At 43.4% G+C, this 13,587-nt stretch overlaps 1 protein-coding gene across 1 annotated transcript in view; it reads left to right on the forward strand.

Moving 5' to 3' along the window:
- The window catches only part of HOOK3 (hook microtubule tethering protein 3), a 97,877-nt gene that overhangs the window by 18,170 nt on the left and 66,120 nt on the right, over positions 1-13,587 (forward strand). The window contains exon 3 of the mRNA XM_060086225.1: positions 10,952-11,024. Within this exon, the coding sequence (XP_059942208.1) occupies positions 10,952-11,024 (73 nt within the window). The remainder of the gene's footprint in view (positions 1-10,951; positions 11,025-13,587) is intronic.

The raw sequence follows: 13,587 nt of genomic DNA on the forward strand, positions 1-13,587 counted from the left end.
TACCACTTGGCTCAGCATGGTGCCCCCTCAGTGCTGCTTCCAGACCATTCCCCTCACAGCTTCCCTAAGACCCCCCAGCTTTGAGTCTTATGACCTCATCCCTCTCGTTTCTCAGCAGCTCTGGATCCAGGCGTCCTGCTGCTCTTTCCAGTAGCACCCCTGCTGAAATTCCTGGGCACTTGGATATGGTCCTTCAGACCCTTGCCTGTCAACTCCTTGACTCATCTCCTTTGGCCTCATCCTCTACCCAGTTTCAGCCACTCATTCTCGAGGTCATACCCCATGGCTTATCATCACCAGTAATCTGCGACCCTCCGTGGTCGCGGTTTGCTCTCTCCCGCCGTCTGACCACCGCCTCCTGTCTTTCCATCTCACGCTCTCTGGCCGCCCATCTCCAGCCATCCTTCAGCTCTCGAGGGCCGCTGGGGTCTCAACACTGTCCTTCACCTTCCCCCCTTTCTTGCCTGTTATTCAGCCGACATCCCGCGGTCAGTCATAATCACTCCCTGTGAACATCTTCAGCACCTCTGCCCCCTTTTTTATTTCTTTGTACTTTTTTAGCTAAACCACAACTTGGTTAAATCTTATATCCCACCAGTTCTGCGTCTCACCTATGCGGCTGAACCGAGCTGGAAAAGACACAGCCGTGCTGGTGCGTCTCATTTTACATTTCCCGGTGTGAACCCCTGGTCATCTGGTACTTCCCCAGCCCTCTCACTACCCCTCTTCCGGGTGACCGTCTCCCACTGTCCTTTCTGCAGACCTTCAGCACCGCTTCCCCACTCTCTCCTCTGATTACCTTCCAAGGTAAGGGACCGCCTATTTCTGAGAAAGTTGAAACACGTACAAGAGAATCTCTGTTGACTCCCCGGCTACGTTTGCCCCCGCCGGCATCAGTGTGGCCGCCTCGCTGCCCGTTATCGCCTTCGAGCTGTGCTGGGGGCAGTCCTGTCGTAAAGGCAGCAGCTGCACGTTGTCTGTTGGGTCCCTTTGCCTCTCACCTACTCGAGATCTTTGCTTTACGAGTTCTCCCCTCTTGGCTGCACCCACGGCTTCCCCTGCTCTGCAGGGTTGTATCCACTAGCAGGGAAGCAGGCTTATTTGTCTTTAAACAGACTTCTCAGGATCCCACTCCTGTCAGTCACTGCTGCCGTTCTCCTGCCTGTGCAGCATCTGTCTCAGAGTTCTCCCCCCCACCCCGCCCCCCTGAAACCCACTTCCGTCAGGGTTTCCCCACCATCATGTTAGAACTGCACTTGTTGCTGGTGCTAATGCCCGTTCTCAGTCCTCGTCTGGACCGGCAGCAGCGTCCAAAGGACAGATGCTCATCTGCTTATTACTTCCTTCTGACACTTACTAAGATTTGGCCTCCGGGATACTGTGACCTTCCAGGTTTCTCTCCTGTCTCACTGGATGATCTGCATTTCCCGTGCTGGTTTCCCTCTCCTGCGCTCCCTCCTAAGGACGCAGAGCTTAAGGACTCAGGCCTGGCCCCTCTTATCTTTTGTTTGCATTCATCCCCTCGATGGTTTCGTCTAGTCTCATAGCCTTAAATAGCATCCCTATCCTAATGATGCTCAGATTTTTATCTCCAGCGTGAACCTCTCCTCTGACATCCAGACTCGTCTGATTGTCTACTTAGCATCTCCAGTTGGGTCTAAAAGACATCTCAGGGTCGTCGTATCTAGAACTAAACCTGTCTTCCACTCAGACCCACTCAGTCAAAGTCTTCTCATTTCAGTTGTTGGCATTTCTGGCCTTGAGCTGCTCAGACCTTGAAACCTCTCTTTCTTTTTCTCCACATCCTGCATCCAACCCATCAGGAAGTACTGAAGGCTACACTTTTAAAATACAGCTAAATCCAGCCTTTAGATCTAACTTCCAGATTACAGAGACATACAGAGGACAGAGGAATAGGTTAAACTGAGTCACAAGGAAAGGATCAGGAAAATCCAGAAAGTGGGATATTTCACAGGACAGTTGACCTGGTCTCTTCAGCAAGTGAATGTCAAGAGAAGAAAGGAACGAGGTGGGCTATTCTAGGTCAGAGAGTCCAGATAGAAAGACACTGACCAAACGCATCACGTGGTTCTTCTGGAAGACCTGCCGTGTGCAGAGCGTGGATGCCCCAGAGGACGTCATGCTACGCGAGAAAGCCAGTCCCGGGGGGCAGACTGCACCACTCCGCTTCTGGGAGGTGGCTGAAGTGGTCAGACTCACGGAAGCAGAGTGAAGTGGTGGCTGCCAGGGGCTGGGGTTTGGGGGAAACGGGGAGTTGCTGTTCAACAGGTAGAAAGTTTCAGTTGCATGAGATGCACAAGCCCTTAGGGCCTGCTGTGCAGCACTGTGTGGTGGTTAATGGCACTGTACTCTGATCTTGAGTGTCTCTTGAGAGGGCAGAGCTCATGTTAAGTGTTCTTACCACAGTTTCAAAAACAAAAACAACAAAAATGCAATGCATGAAGGTTGGATCTTGTTTGAACAAAGACATTTCAAGGATGTAATGGAGGAAATTTGAATATAGATTGAGTATTAGGTGGTATTCTGGGAGTGTTTCTTTATTATGTTAGGTGTAGTATCAGAACCGTGGTTAGTAAGGCACAGGAAAGTGCTGTACTTATTACAGATGTATAGTGGAATTTTTAGGAGTAAAAACGTTTTATGATAAAAATTATTACCTTTACGGCTACCATATTGGTCTGGCTGCCGTCATCTCTTGCCCACATCATGTTGGTAACTTCCTGACTAGTGTCAGTGTTTCTGTAGTTGCCTGCCCCAGAGTCTCATGTGAACCCAGCAGCCACAGTGAGGTTTTCTGCTTAGAGCCCTGCACTGGTGCCCCATTTCACTCAGGGTAAAAGCCAAAGGGCTCACAGGGATGTATCAGAGCCCAAGTGACCTGAGCCCTTGGTACCACTCGGACCTCGTTCCTTTTTTTTTTTTTTTTTTAACGTCTTTATTGGAATATAATTGCTTTACAATGGTGTGTCAGTGTCTGCTTTATAACAAAGTGAATCAGTTATACACATACATACGTTCCCATATCTCTTCCCTCTTGAACTCTGACCTCATTTGCTGGCGTTCTTTCCCGCAGCGGCGCCCTGCTTGTCCTCGCACGTCTCCTGCTGGGGGCATTGTGCGTGGCCCGTCCCTCTGCCTCGGATGTTTATCAGTCAGACATCCACGTGCCGCCCTTCCTCACCAGCTGCCGGTCCCCACTGAGAGCTGGCCATTTCCCCACCTAGCCCGCCCTGACCAACTGTTGAGTATCGCCGCCGCCCTTACCTTCCAGAGCCCTTGTCCTGCTCTAGAGTAGGTGTTCTGTAAATGTTAGCTAAATGAATGAATATGGAATTATGAACTTGGAAATGAAAAGAAGGCACCTTTTATCTCCTTTTATCCTTTATCTCTAAGAAGAGTTCACCACTCTGTCTTTTTCCATCACCAGTTTCCCTGGTACCAACTCGATGTTCTGACACCAGCTTCCCGAGGTAGCTCACACCCCACAAGTTAAGGTCACCGTCCTTTGATTCTGACACTCGGGGCGGACTCGGCAGTTACGGCCCCAGTCCCACAAGACTGTCCCCACTGCAGACGCCAGGTGGGTACGGGTGGGGTCCTTGGGGCACCCACGCTTCTGCCCGGCCAGCTGCAAATGCAGGAGTTCCCATGAACCCCCTCAGGTTTGATATGTGCGAGAATGACACAAAACTCAGGGAAGCTCTGTACTTACGATTACATTTTTAGTGTACAGGATCCAACTCAGGAACAGGCAAACGAAGGAGGTGCACAGGGACGTGTGGGGTAGAGGCAGTGCAGAGCTCTGGGACCCTGCAAGCCCACTGCCTTCCCAGCACAGTGATGTGCTCACCCGCCCCGAAGTTCTGAACCCTGTTGTTTAGGGTTTTATTGGGGGGTTTCACTAAAGAGACGTGAGTGAAGTCGTTAGCCCTGTTTGAACTCCACCGCCAGTCCCTTCCTGGAGGTCAGGGGTGGGGCTGAAAGTTCCTCTGGGACCAGCCCTCATCCTGAAGCTGTCTGCGGGTCCCGCAGTGAATCACCCTGTTAGCATAAGCTCCGGTGTGGCTGGAAAGGGCTCATGATGAGTTATAAAAGACACCCCATCACTCAGGAAATTCTCAGGGTTTTAGGAGCTCAGCGCCAGGATCCAGGGACAGAGGGCAAATGTATTTTTTATTCTGCCACAACTGCATATTGACTGAAAGAGCAGGATCAGAAGCAGTAAGTTGTGCCTCTAAGTGCCATTAGGTTTTATTTTCAGAGTTCAGGAAAGTGGGAAAAAGAAAGTAGATGAGACCAAAAGAGACAAAATGAAGGTCAAGCTGCGGACAGTGGTGGAACGCCTTTTTTTATTTATGGGACCCGATTGCCTGCCCTTGGTTTAGAGCCTGTGCCTCTGCGCCTCTGTTGCTCTTTCTAACACAGCAGGGGCTAAAGCATAATTTGCTTTATTTTTGTTGTCATCAAGGATGCGAAATATAAATGTCATAGCCAACTCTTCAATATCCATTTAGTGGCCGGGGACCAAAATGATTGTTTTAGGTAATGAAAAGATCATTAGAAAATAGACCTAAGAGGGACTTCCCTGGCGGTCCGGTGGTTAAGATTCCGAGCCTCCATTGCAGGGGGCACGGGTTTGATCCCTGGTCAGGGAACTATGATCCCGCATGCTGCACAGTGCAGCCAAAAGAAAAAGGAAAATAGACCTAAGAATTAACATATCTATTTTAAAAAATAGTAACATTTGCTAATAAAAATGTCATATTAAGAAATTGAGTCAAAATACAGTGTTTGTTTCGGACCCCATCTTAATTTGGGGGACTTCAATTAGAATATTATGGTACTTAAATAATTTAAGCAGTAGAAATAAAATTTAATTTTTTGGTTTCTGTGGAAGCAGTTGACTGCAGGATGACAGTATATTCCTGGAATTATGTTACGGATTAAAATTAATGGGCTTTTCCTTTAGCTTAAGCTGTGACTGGTGCATAAGTTACAGCCGAATAGATGTGTTACTGGGAAAGTCGAGGAAGTGGCTTCATATGTTTTGTGGCTGGTTTGTGTCATTTTCTTAACAGGAGTCAGGACATAGTAAGACGCTCAAGATGGTTTCTGGCTCATGAAGAACATTCCCAGTAAGATTATCCCTTGTCATTTACGTATCTGTGCAGAACTATAATCTGTTAATATTTTGGAGAAAATCACCTTTATGCTGTTTGATCCTAGCCTGAGAACGTTTATTAAGGGGTACTTAGAAAACATTGCTGAAATTGTAAACTACTTAGCGAAACAGAGTTATGGCTAGATGCCTGCATATTGAGTCAAGTTCATGACTAGGAAAAGTTGTATTGGGCTTCCCTGGTGGCGCAGTGGTTGAGAGTCTGCCTGCCGATGCAGGGGACACGGGTTTGTGCCCCAGTCCGGGAAGATCCCACATGCCACGGAGCGGCTGGGCCCGTGAGCCATGGCCGCTGAGCCTGCACGTCCGGAGCCTGTGCTCCACAACGGGAGAGGCCACAAGAGTGAGAGGACCGCGTACTGGGGGAAGAAAAAAAAAAAAGGCGTATTGAATGGAAGAAGGCTGTGGACTACTATTCTTTTCTTTTTTTTAATTGAAGTATAGTTGATTTACAATGTTGTGTTAATTACTGCTGTACAGCAAATTGATCCAGTTATGCATATATATACATTCTTTTTTTAAAATATTCTTTTCCATTATGGTTCATTAGGCGATATTGAATGTAGTTCGCTATGCTCTACAGTAGGACCTTGTTGTCGATCCATTCTGTGTATAAAAGCTTACATATGCCAATCCCAACCTCCCACTCCATCCCTCACCCAACCCCCTCCCCCTTGGCAACCACCAGTCTGTTCTCTATGTCTGTGAGTCTGTTCTGTTTCATAGATAGGTTAACTTGTGTCATAGTTTAGATTTGTGGACTACTATTCTTGCTGTGTTCCGCCCAAGTAGCAGGTTGGAAGCTTATTAAATAAAAGTGCTATCACCTTCCAAATGTATTTCAGTGCACAGGTATCAATGAGAACTGCTGTGTGTCAGACATGAAGTGCTGGGCAGACAGTGGTGAATGAGACAGACACCTGCCCCTATTGACCATAGAACATCGTGAATGATGTGGGTCTTTGTTCTCTGTGACTAGGCGGCTGAGCAGGAAGGAGAGAATTAGCCACAGGACCTTGGTGTTGTTTGCTAGGACCAGTATTGTGTTGAACTCTGCTGATCTCTTGTAACAAAAGCGACAGTACCATCAACTCTGCCACTTAACGGTGTGATTGAACTTGGGGAATTACTTACCTTCTGAGTCTCATATTGCTCAGCATAACATGGGGACAGTGATACCTTCCTGGCAGTGTCACTGTGAATGCAGAGTGCCTGGCTCCATGGTTGGCAGGTTACTGGTGCTGAGTACATGGTGGTAACGGCTGTCTTTTGTTGTCTTCCCGTCCAGCTCAGGCACATTCTGAGGCTTTGATGTGGTCATCTTTTAAGCAAGAAGCAAACTGTATCATAGTGATTGGTTTGAAATACTTTATTCAGATTTTTCTGAGTTCTTTGATTCATAAGAAGTGTTGCTCTAAGTTGTAAATGAAGTATCCCATAATCGTGGAGTTCTCAGAGTATATAATTTTAGACATTTTAATTTTTTTTTAATAAATTAATTTTTTTATTTTTGGCTGCATTGGGTCTTCGTTGCTGCCCACAGGCTTTCTGTAGTTGCAGCGAGCGGGAGGCTACTCTTCGTTGCAGTGCACGGGCTTCTCATTGCGGTAGCTTCTCTTACTGCGGAGCACAGGCTGTAGGCGTGCAGGCTTCAGTAGTTGTGGCACGTGGGCTCAGTAGTTGTAGCTCGCGGGTTGTAGAGCACAGGCTCAGTAGTTGTGAAGCACAGGGTTGCTTAGTTGCTCCGCGGCATGTGGAATCTTCCCGGACCAGGGCTTGAACCCATGTCCCTGGCATTGGCAGGCAGATTCTTAACCACTGCGGCACCAGGGAAGCCCTCTTAGACATTTTAAAGCATTCTTTTTTTATAAGTTAAGGGGTTTCCTGTTGAAATATAAGTATCTTTTAGCTGTGTGGCCCTGAATTGCCACTTAGCTAGTAAGTTCAATGCCTTTGGCTTTGGGTAATCATCACCCATTTAGCACCAGACTCACAGATTGCCTTACTTATGACTGTCCATTTTGATTGGAAAGACTGTTACTTGATTGGCAATGATTATGATTTTTAGATTACAGCTTTTTTGATTATTAAAAATATGGAATATTTTCTACTTTCTGAACTATTTTTATAACAATTCTTTAATATTTCAGTAGAATTCACTTAAGTTGTCTTTCTTTGCATTATCTATTTTCACAAGAGGTTTTAAGCAAAGAGGACACTTTTAGGGGGTTCTGAAACCTGAAGTTGTGGGTGTCCTACTTGTGGCTCTCCATCCTTTTGGTCACACACAGTCGGACTAGGGATGAAAAACAGACTCTAGCTGTATTATTTGGAGTTTCCTGGGAATTTAGAATTGGGATTGAGGGATGGCTGGTCTTCAAAACTATCTTCTTGAACTGGCATGGTGAAGACTTGGAGCGTGTGTGCGGCTCTCTTCAGCCTTGTGTGGAGAAACAGAAAAAGTTGGTCTTCAGAGAGAAAACGAATAGGTGGGCAGAAGCAAAGGTGAAAGTCAGAAGGAGAGTACTGTCTGGATTCTTAACAGCTTTCCGGATCCTTATTTCAGTACTCAAGGAGGCCCAGCTATCTTTCTGTACCATAACATACCTCAGTGGTCTTCCAGTAAGTTCCCTTTTTTTGCACAATTTTGCTCAAATTAGTTTCTCTGACTTAACAACAAAAGAACCTTGACTAAAGAAGCTAGATGAAGCTTAAAACAAAAATAGATGGGTATGAATATCTACATGCAGAAGGAGGAAGTTAGACCCTTTACGCACACTATGCATATGGATCATAACTTCAATTTAAAACTAAAGCTGTGAGCATCTTAGAAGAAAACATAGAAGTAAACCTTCCTGACCTTGGATTAGGCAAAACCTTCTTAGATGTAATACTAACAGCAAAAGATAGATAAATTGAATGTTATCAAAAATTAAAAACCATTGTGCTGCAAATTATGCCATCAAGAAAGTGAAAAGATAACTCACAGAATGTGAGAAATTATTTACACATCTTATATCTGATAAGGGGCTTTTACCCTGAATACTAAAAACAAAAACAAACAAACAAACAAAAATAACCTCTCACAACTCAATAATAAAAAGACAATTCAGTTGTTTAACAGGAAATACTCTGAATAGAGTTGTCCATAGAGGATATACAGGTGGCCAATAAGCACATGAAACTGTTGTTAGTCATTAAGGAAATGCAAATCAAAACCACAGTGAGAGGGGCTTCCCTGGTGGCACAGTGGTTAAGAATCTGCCTGCCAGTGCAGGGGACACGGGTTCAAACCCTGGCCTGGGAAGATCCCACATGCCACGGAGCAACTAAGCCTGTGCACCACAACTGCTGAGCCTGTGAGCCACAACTACTGAAGCCCGCACGCCTAGAGCCCGTGCTCCGCAACAAGAGCAACCACTGCAATGAGAGGCCCCCGCACCACAATGAAGAGTAGCCCCTGCTCACCGCAACTAGAGAAAGCCGGCGCGCAGCAACGAAGACCCAACACAGCCAAAAATTTAAAAAATAATAAAAATAAATGAATTATAAAAAAATTTTTAAAAACACAGTGAGATAATATAATACTTCACACCCACTAGGATGGGCATAACTTTTTAGAGAGATAATAACAAATGTTGACCGGCTGTGGAAAAATTGGAACTGACGTGTTGCTAGCAGGAATGTAAAATGGTACAGCTGCTTTGGAAAACAGTTTGTTCACACTTCAGATGTTAAGCAGAGTTATTATGGGACCGAGCAATTCCACTCCTAGGCACATACCCACATGAATCATGTATATCAGCTGATGAATAGATAAACAAAATGTAGTGTATCCATAAGTGGAATGTTTTTGAGCCATAAAAAGGAATGAAGTGGTGACACGTCCTACAACATGGACGAACCTTAAAAGCATGCTGAGTGAAAGAAGCCAGACACAAAAGACCCCACACAGTGTATAATTTCATTTATATGAAATGTACAAAATAGGCAAGCCTATTAAAACAGAAAGTAGATTAGTAATTTCTAGGGGCTGGAGAGAGAGGGAAATGGGAGTGACAGCCAGTGGATACAGGATTTCTTTGGAGAAGGTGGAAAGGTTCTAAAATTGGATTGTGGTGATGTGAATGTTCTAAAATCCATTGCATTGTGTATTTCAAATGGGTGAGTTGTATGGTATGTGAATTATATCTCAATTTTTAAAAACTTAGGAGTAGAGAATTAGACAATAAAGTTAACATGTTAACTTGGATACAGGCTTCAAAAATAATCCTAATAGATTTCTACAGAGAAAACTTAGCTGTAACTTTTTTCGTAAATACTTATGCCTTGGGACTTCCCTGTTGGTGCAGTGGTTAGAATCCACCTGCCAATGCAGGGGACACGGGTTCAATCCCTGGCCCGGGAGGATCCCACATGCCGCAGAGCAACTAAGCCCGTGCACCATAATCACTGAACCTGTGCTCTAGAGCCCGCGAGCCACAACTACTGAGCCTGCGAGCCACAACTACTGAAGCCCACACACCTAGATCCCGTGCTCTGCAACAAGAGAAGACACTGCAATGGGAAGCCTGCGCACCGCAACGAAGAGTAGCCCCGCTCGCTGCAACTAGAGAATGCCCACGCGCAGCAATGAGGACCCAACACAGCCATTAATTAATTAATTAATCAAGCAATTAATTTAAAAAATTCTACAAAAAAATTCTTATGCCTAAATATGTATATTTTTCTTAATAATAAATTTTGAAAATTCTACGTAGCAGGTTACTTTATTTAAAGATCATTTGACCAAAATTTAGTAGCGGTTGTATTTATCGGTCTGAGTGACAGTGTAAGTTGAAATGTAGATTTTTTCCCCCCTAACATATTTCTCTTGTTGCCATTATGTTTTTTGAGTGAAAGGAGATGGTTGTGTTATGAAAAGATCTTTGGACTTGGCACTTGCTGGAGCAGGACAGAGGTGTTCAGTCTGTGGTCTTGAACAAATAATTTAATTTTTTAGAGCATCGATTTCAGGAACTTTAAAGCGACTATCATGCCTGGATAAAAGCTTTTTTTTTTTTCTTTCTAGTGTTTATAGAAGTTTTGGAGGTTTTCCTAAGAAAAATAAGCACAAGTATATTCAGCGTCTATCCTTGCTTCAGTTCGTCCACACCAGTGTTATCTTAGATTTAGGGCTTCTGCAAACAGAAATGGTATCCAACTTTGTCTAATGTCTAGTATTACATAAACAGGTTCTCTGTTTATATTATTTAAAGAAACTGAAATTTTAATAACATTATTGGTGACCTTTGAAGTAGTAGGTGATGGAAGTCATTGAAATATTAACTGAAAAGCTTATTTTAACCTTCTTCCTAATATACATCTTTTGCCTTTATAAAACAGTTGTCATTGATTTTGACTGTTTTTAGATATTAGCATGGTATCTACTAATTATGTTAATTCCAGATTAGTGTATAATTTGAAAAACATGTATTAATTGTATGTTATCACTTTTCACCTTTTAGCTTGCTTTTGATAAAATTATGTTTTTTAATGAGTGATAACAGTTGATTTTAGAGATTTCTACTGTAATTGCATTCGATCTCATGTACATGTGTTATTTTGTGGCTCATATGTGTCAAATACCTTTTTTTGTTGGAGTTAAGTGATAATACAGGATGGGTTTCAATTGTGTGTGTGTGTGTGTTTGGTTTTGTTTTAGCTCGAAAGCTACATGATATTAACATGCTAGCTTTTTCTTATTTGCAGAGATCCTGCATATTTTGATGAAAATTGGCTAAACAGAATTAAAACTGAAGTAGGAGATAATTGGAGGCTAAAGGTATTTTATTTTTATTTTCCTATTTGTTAATTAATCTTTTACTTGGGTGTATATCATACTTGTTGACTTTTGCTCTGATGTGTCTAGTGAGCTTTAGAAACTTAGATAGCCTTTGGTGAAGTAATCTAGAACTGAAGATTGGGGTAACCTGGAATTGCTCACCAAGATATAGTCTGAGTCGGTAAAGCATAGTGACTGAGGGCTCAGGCTTCAGAGCCAGACTGGCTGTGTCCACATCCCAGCCCAGCCGCTCCCAGCCGCTGGGAAAGTCTTTAACCTTTCAGTGCCTGAGTTTTCCCGTTTGTAAAATGGGGATTGTGATAGGATCTACCTCACAGAGATAAACGAGTTAACACATACAATGTACTTAGGACAGTAATGTTAGTTGCTCATGTTGTTATTGATCATTATTAACTGTGTCCAGAACACTCCGAGAACGGATTATTTTTATTTCCTTCCTAGTAGCCTTATTTTTCGGTATTCCTCCAGCATCTTCGATGGAAACCCACAGTGAGAAACACAGTTTACATTGCAGCCTCCCACCCGCCTAACTGCATGTTCCTGAATAGTTGAATACGTTTTTAACCTTACTTAATGCAGTAATGTTTTTCGTTTAGTTTTTGAAATATAAATTGCAACCCATCTGTAAATTATTTTTTTAACTTTATATCTTGAAACGATTATAGATTCACAGGGGTTGGGAAAAGAAACGTACAGAGAAGTTCCACATACCTTTCCGCTAGTTTCTCCAGGGCTAACATCTTGCATGACTGTAATGCAGTAGCAAACCTGGGGAACCGACGTGGATACGATCCACAGCGTGTTCACAGTTCAGTCGTTCTGCACACACCCTTCTGTGTGTTTGCGCGGCTCTGTGTGGCCCTGTCAGTGTGCAGACTCACATAACGGCCCTGCGGTGGCGATGCAGGCTGCCCCATCCCTGCCAGGTATCCCATCAACCACACCACCCTCGCCCGAACCCCTGGCCGCCGCTGACTTGTTCTCCATCTCTATAGTTTCCTTACACCACCTTGATCTGTGGTCATGACGGGCAGCTTGGAAAACTCTGGAGCCATTTATTTTTTATTTTTTATTTTTTTTTGCAGTATGCGGGCCTCTCACTGTTGTGGCCTCTCCCGTTGAGGAGCACAGGCTCCGGACGCGCAGGCTCAGCGGCCATTTATTTTTAATACACATTGGTAGGGACTCCGAAATGCAAGTGAGTGAGCGTGTGAAACCCCTGGACTTAAGATCAGCTAAGCTTGGTTTGTCTTTATATTTCCCCATAAAACACGTTTGAGGAAAATATTTATTCACTGACTAGATATTGGGTCTGCCAAAATCTAATTCCTCCTTTTCACTAAGCTAGAGTGAATGGATGCTGTTTAATTTCTAAATAACCTTTTAAGAATAGGCAATTAAAGTGATGGCTTTTTAACGTTATAACCTGTTTAAAGTCGCTGCTAAATCAGCTTATGTTTGCTGCTGCTGCACAAGAGGGAGTTGCGTATCCCACGCCCCTGCACACAGTGTGCGCATAAATCCACAGGGTCTACAGTGTCACCAGGGTGGCAAAGGCAGTAACAGAGAGAAAGCGAGATGTTTATTGTACTCTTAATATTCTGAACTGAAAGTAACCATTCCGATTTGCATTCCTATTCTCTATATTTTACCTTATATTATGCTGCTTCAATTTTATTTTTTCAATTTTTAGATTGATTTTAAGATACCATTGATTAATGATAAGATTTGTAGCTCTTTTCAGTGGAGAATAAACTACCATTTTAAGTGAACACATTGATTTTTAAGACTTTCTAATTTAAAATGTTATAATACAAAAAATTGAACACCCTAGAACCAGAGAAAGTATATTACATATTTTCCGTGTCTCCAAATTTTTAGGCATACAAAACATGTTAGTTTTATTTATGAGATTCTTTTTTTTTTAATGTGAAGTTTTCAGTTTATTTTCTCCCTTAAAAATAAGTATGTCTTTGATTAACCACTGGATCCCCCTGCTGTGGAATCTTTTGTTTGATAGCTACCACTCCTACAGTCTTCTGTCCTAGGACATCTTCAACTATGAGCATCTGCCTGGGGACAGCCAGGTAGATGATCCACAGCATCATATCGTGTGTGCATATGACTTAACACAAATTCAGCCAGATGAGTTGGGTCAAAAAAAAAAGAGGGAAGAAAATAAGTTTACAGTAAATAGTGCAGGTGATTCTGCCCGTGATTTCACCCAGGTAACATGACCAGGAGCCTGCGCTCTGGAGTTGAGTGAGTGTTGGTCCCGCATCCTGTCTTGTTACTGGGATGCTTTCTATAGCACAAGTATCTTGGCAATGCTGAGCGTTATACTAACATTTAAAGATGTAGTAGTATTTTTTTAACCTTACGGCTCCAAAATATTTACTTGGTCTCAGCTGAAGAAAAACACTTTTCTGACCATGAAGGAATTTGGAGACATTCCTTCATAGGTGACTACCTGATTTGTAGGTTGTGTTAGGAGATATCCAAGGGTAATTCTGACTGTAATTTTTGTTTAATGCTCTAAATT

The sequence above is a fragment of the Mesoplodon densirostris genome, chromosome 20 (assembly GCF_025265405.1).
Source record: "Mesoplodon densirostris isolate mMesDen1 chromosome 20, mMesDen1 primary haplotype, whole genome shotgun sequence".
Lineage (NCBI taxonomy): Eukaryota > Metazoa > Chordata > Mammalia > Artiodactyla > Ziphiidae > Mesoplodon > Mesoplodon densirostris.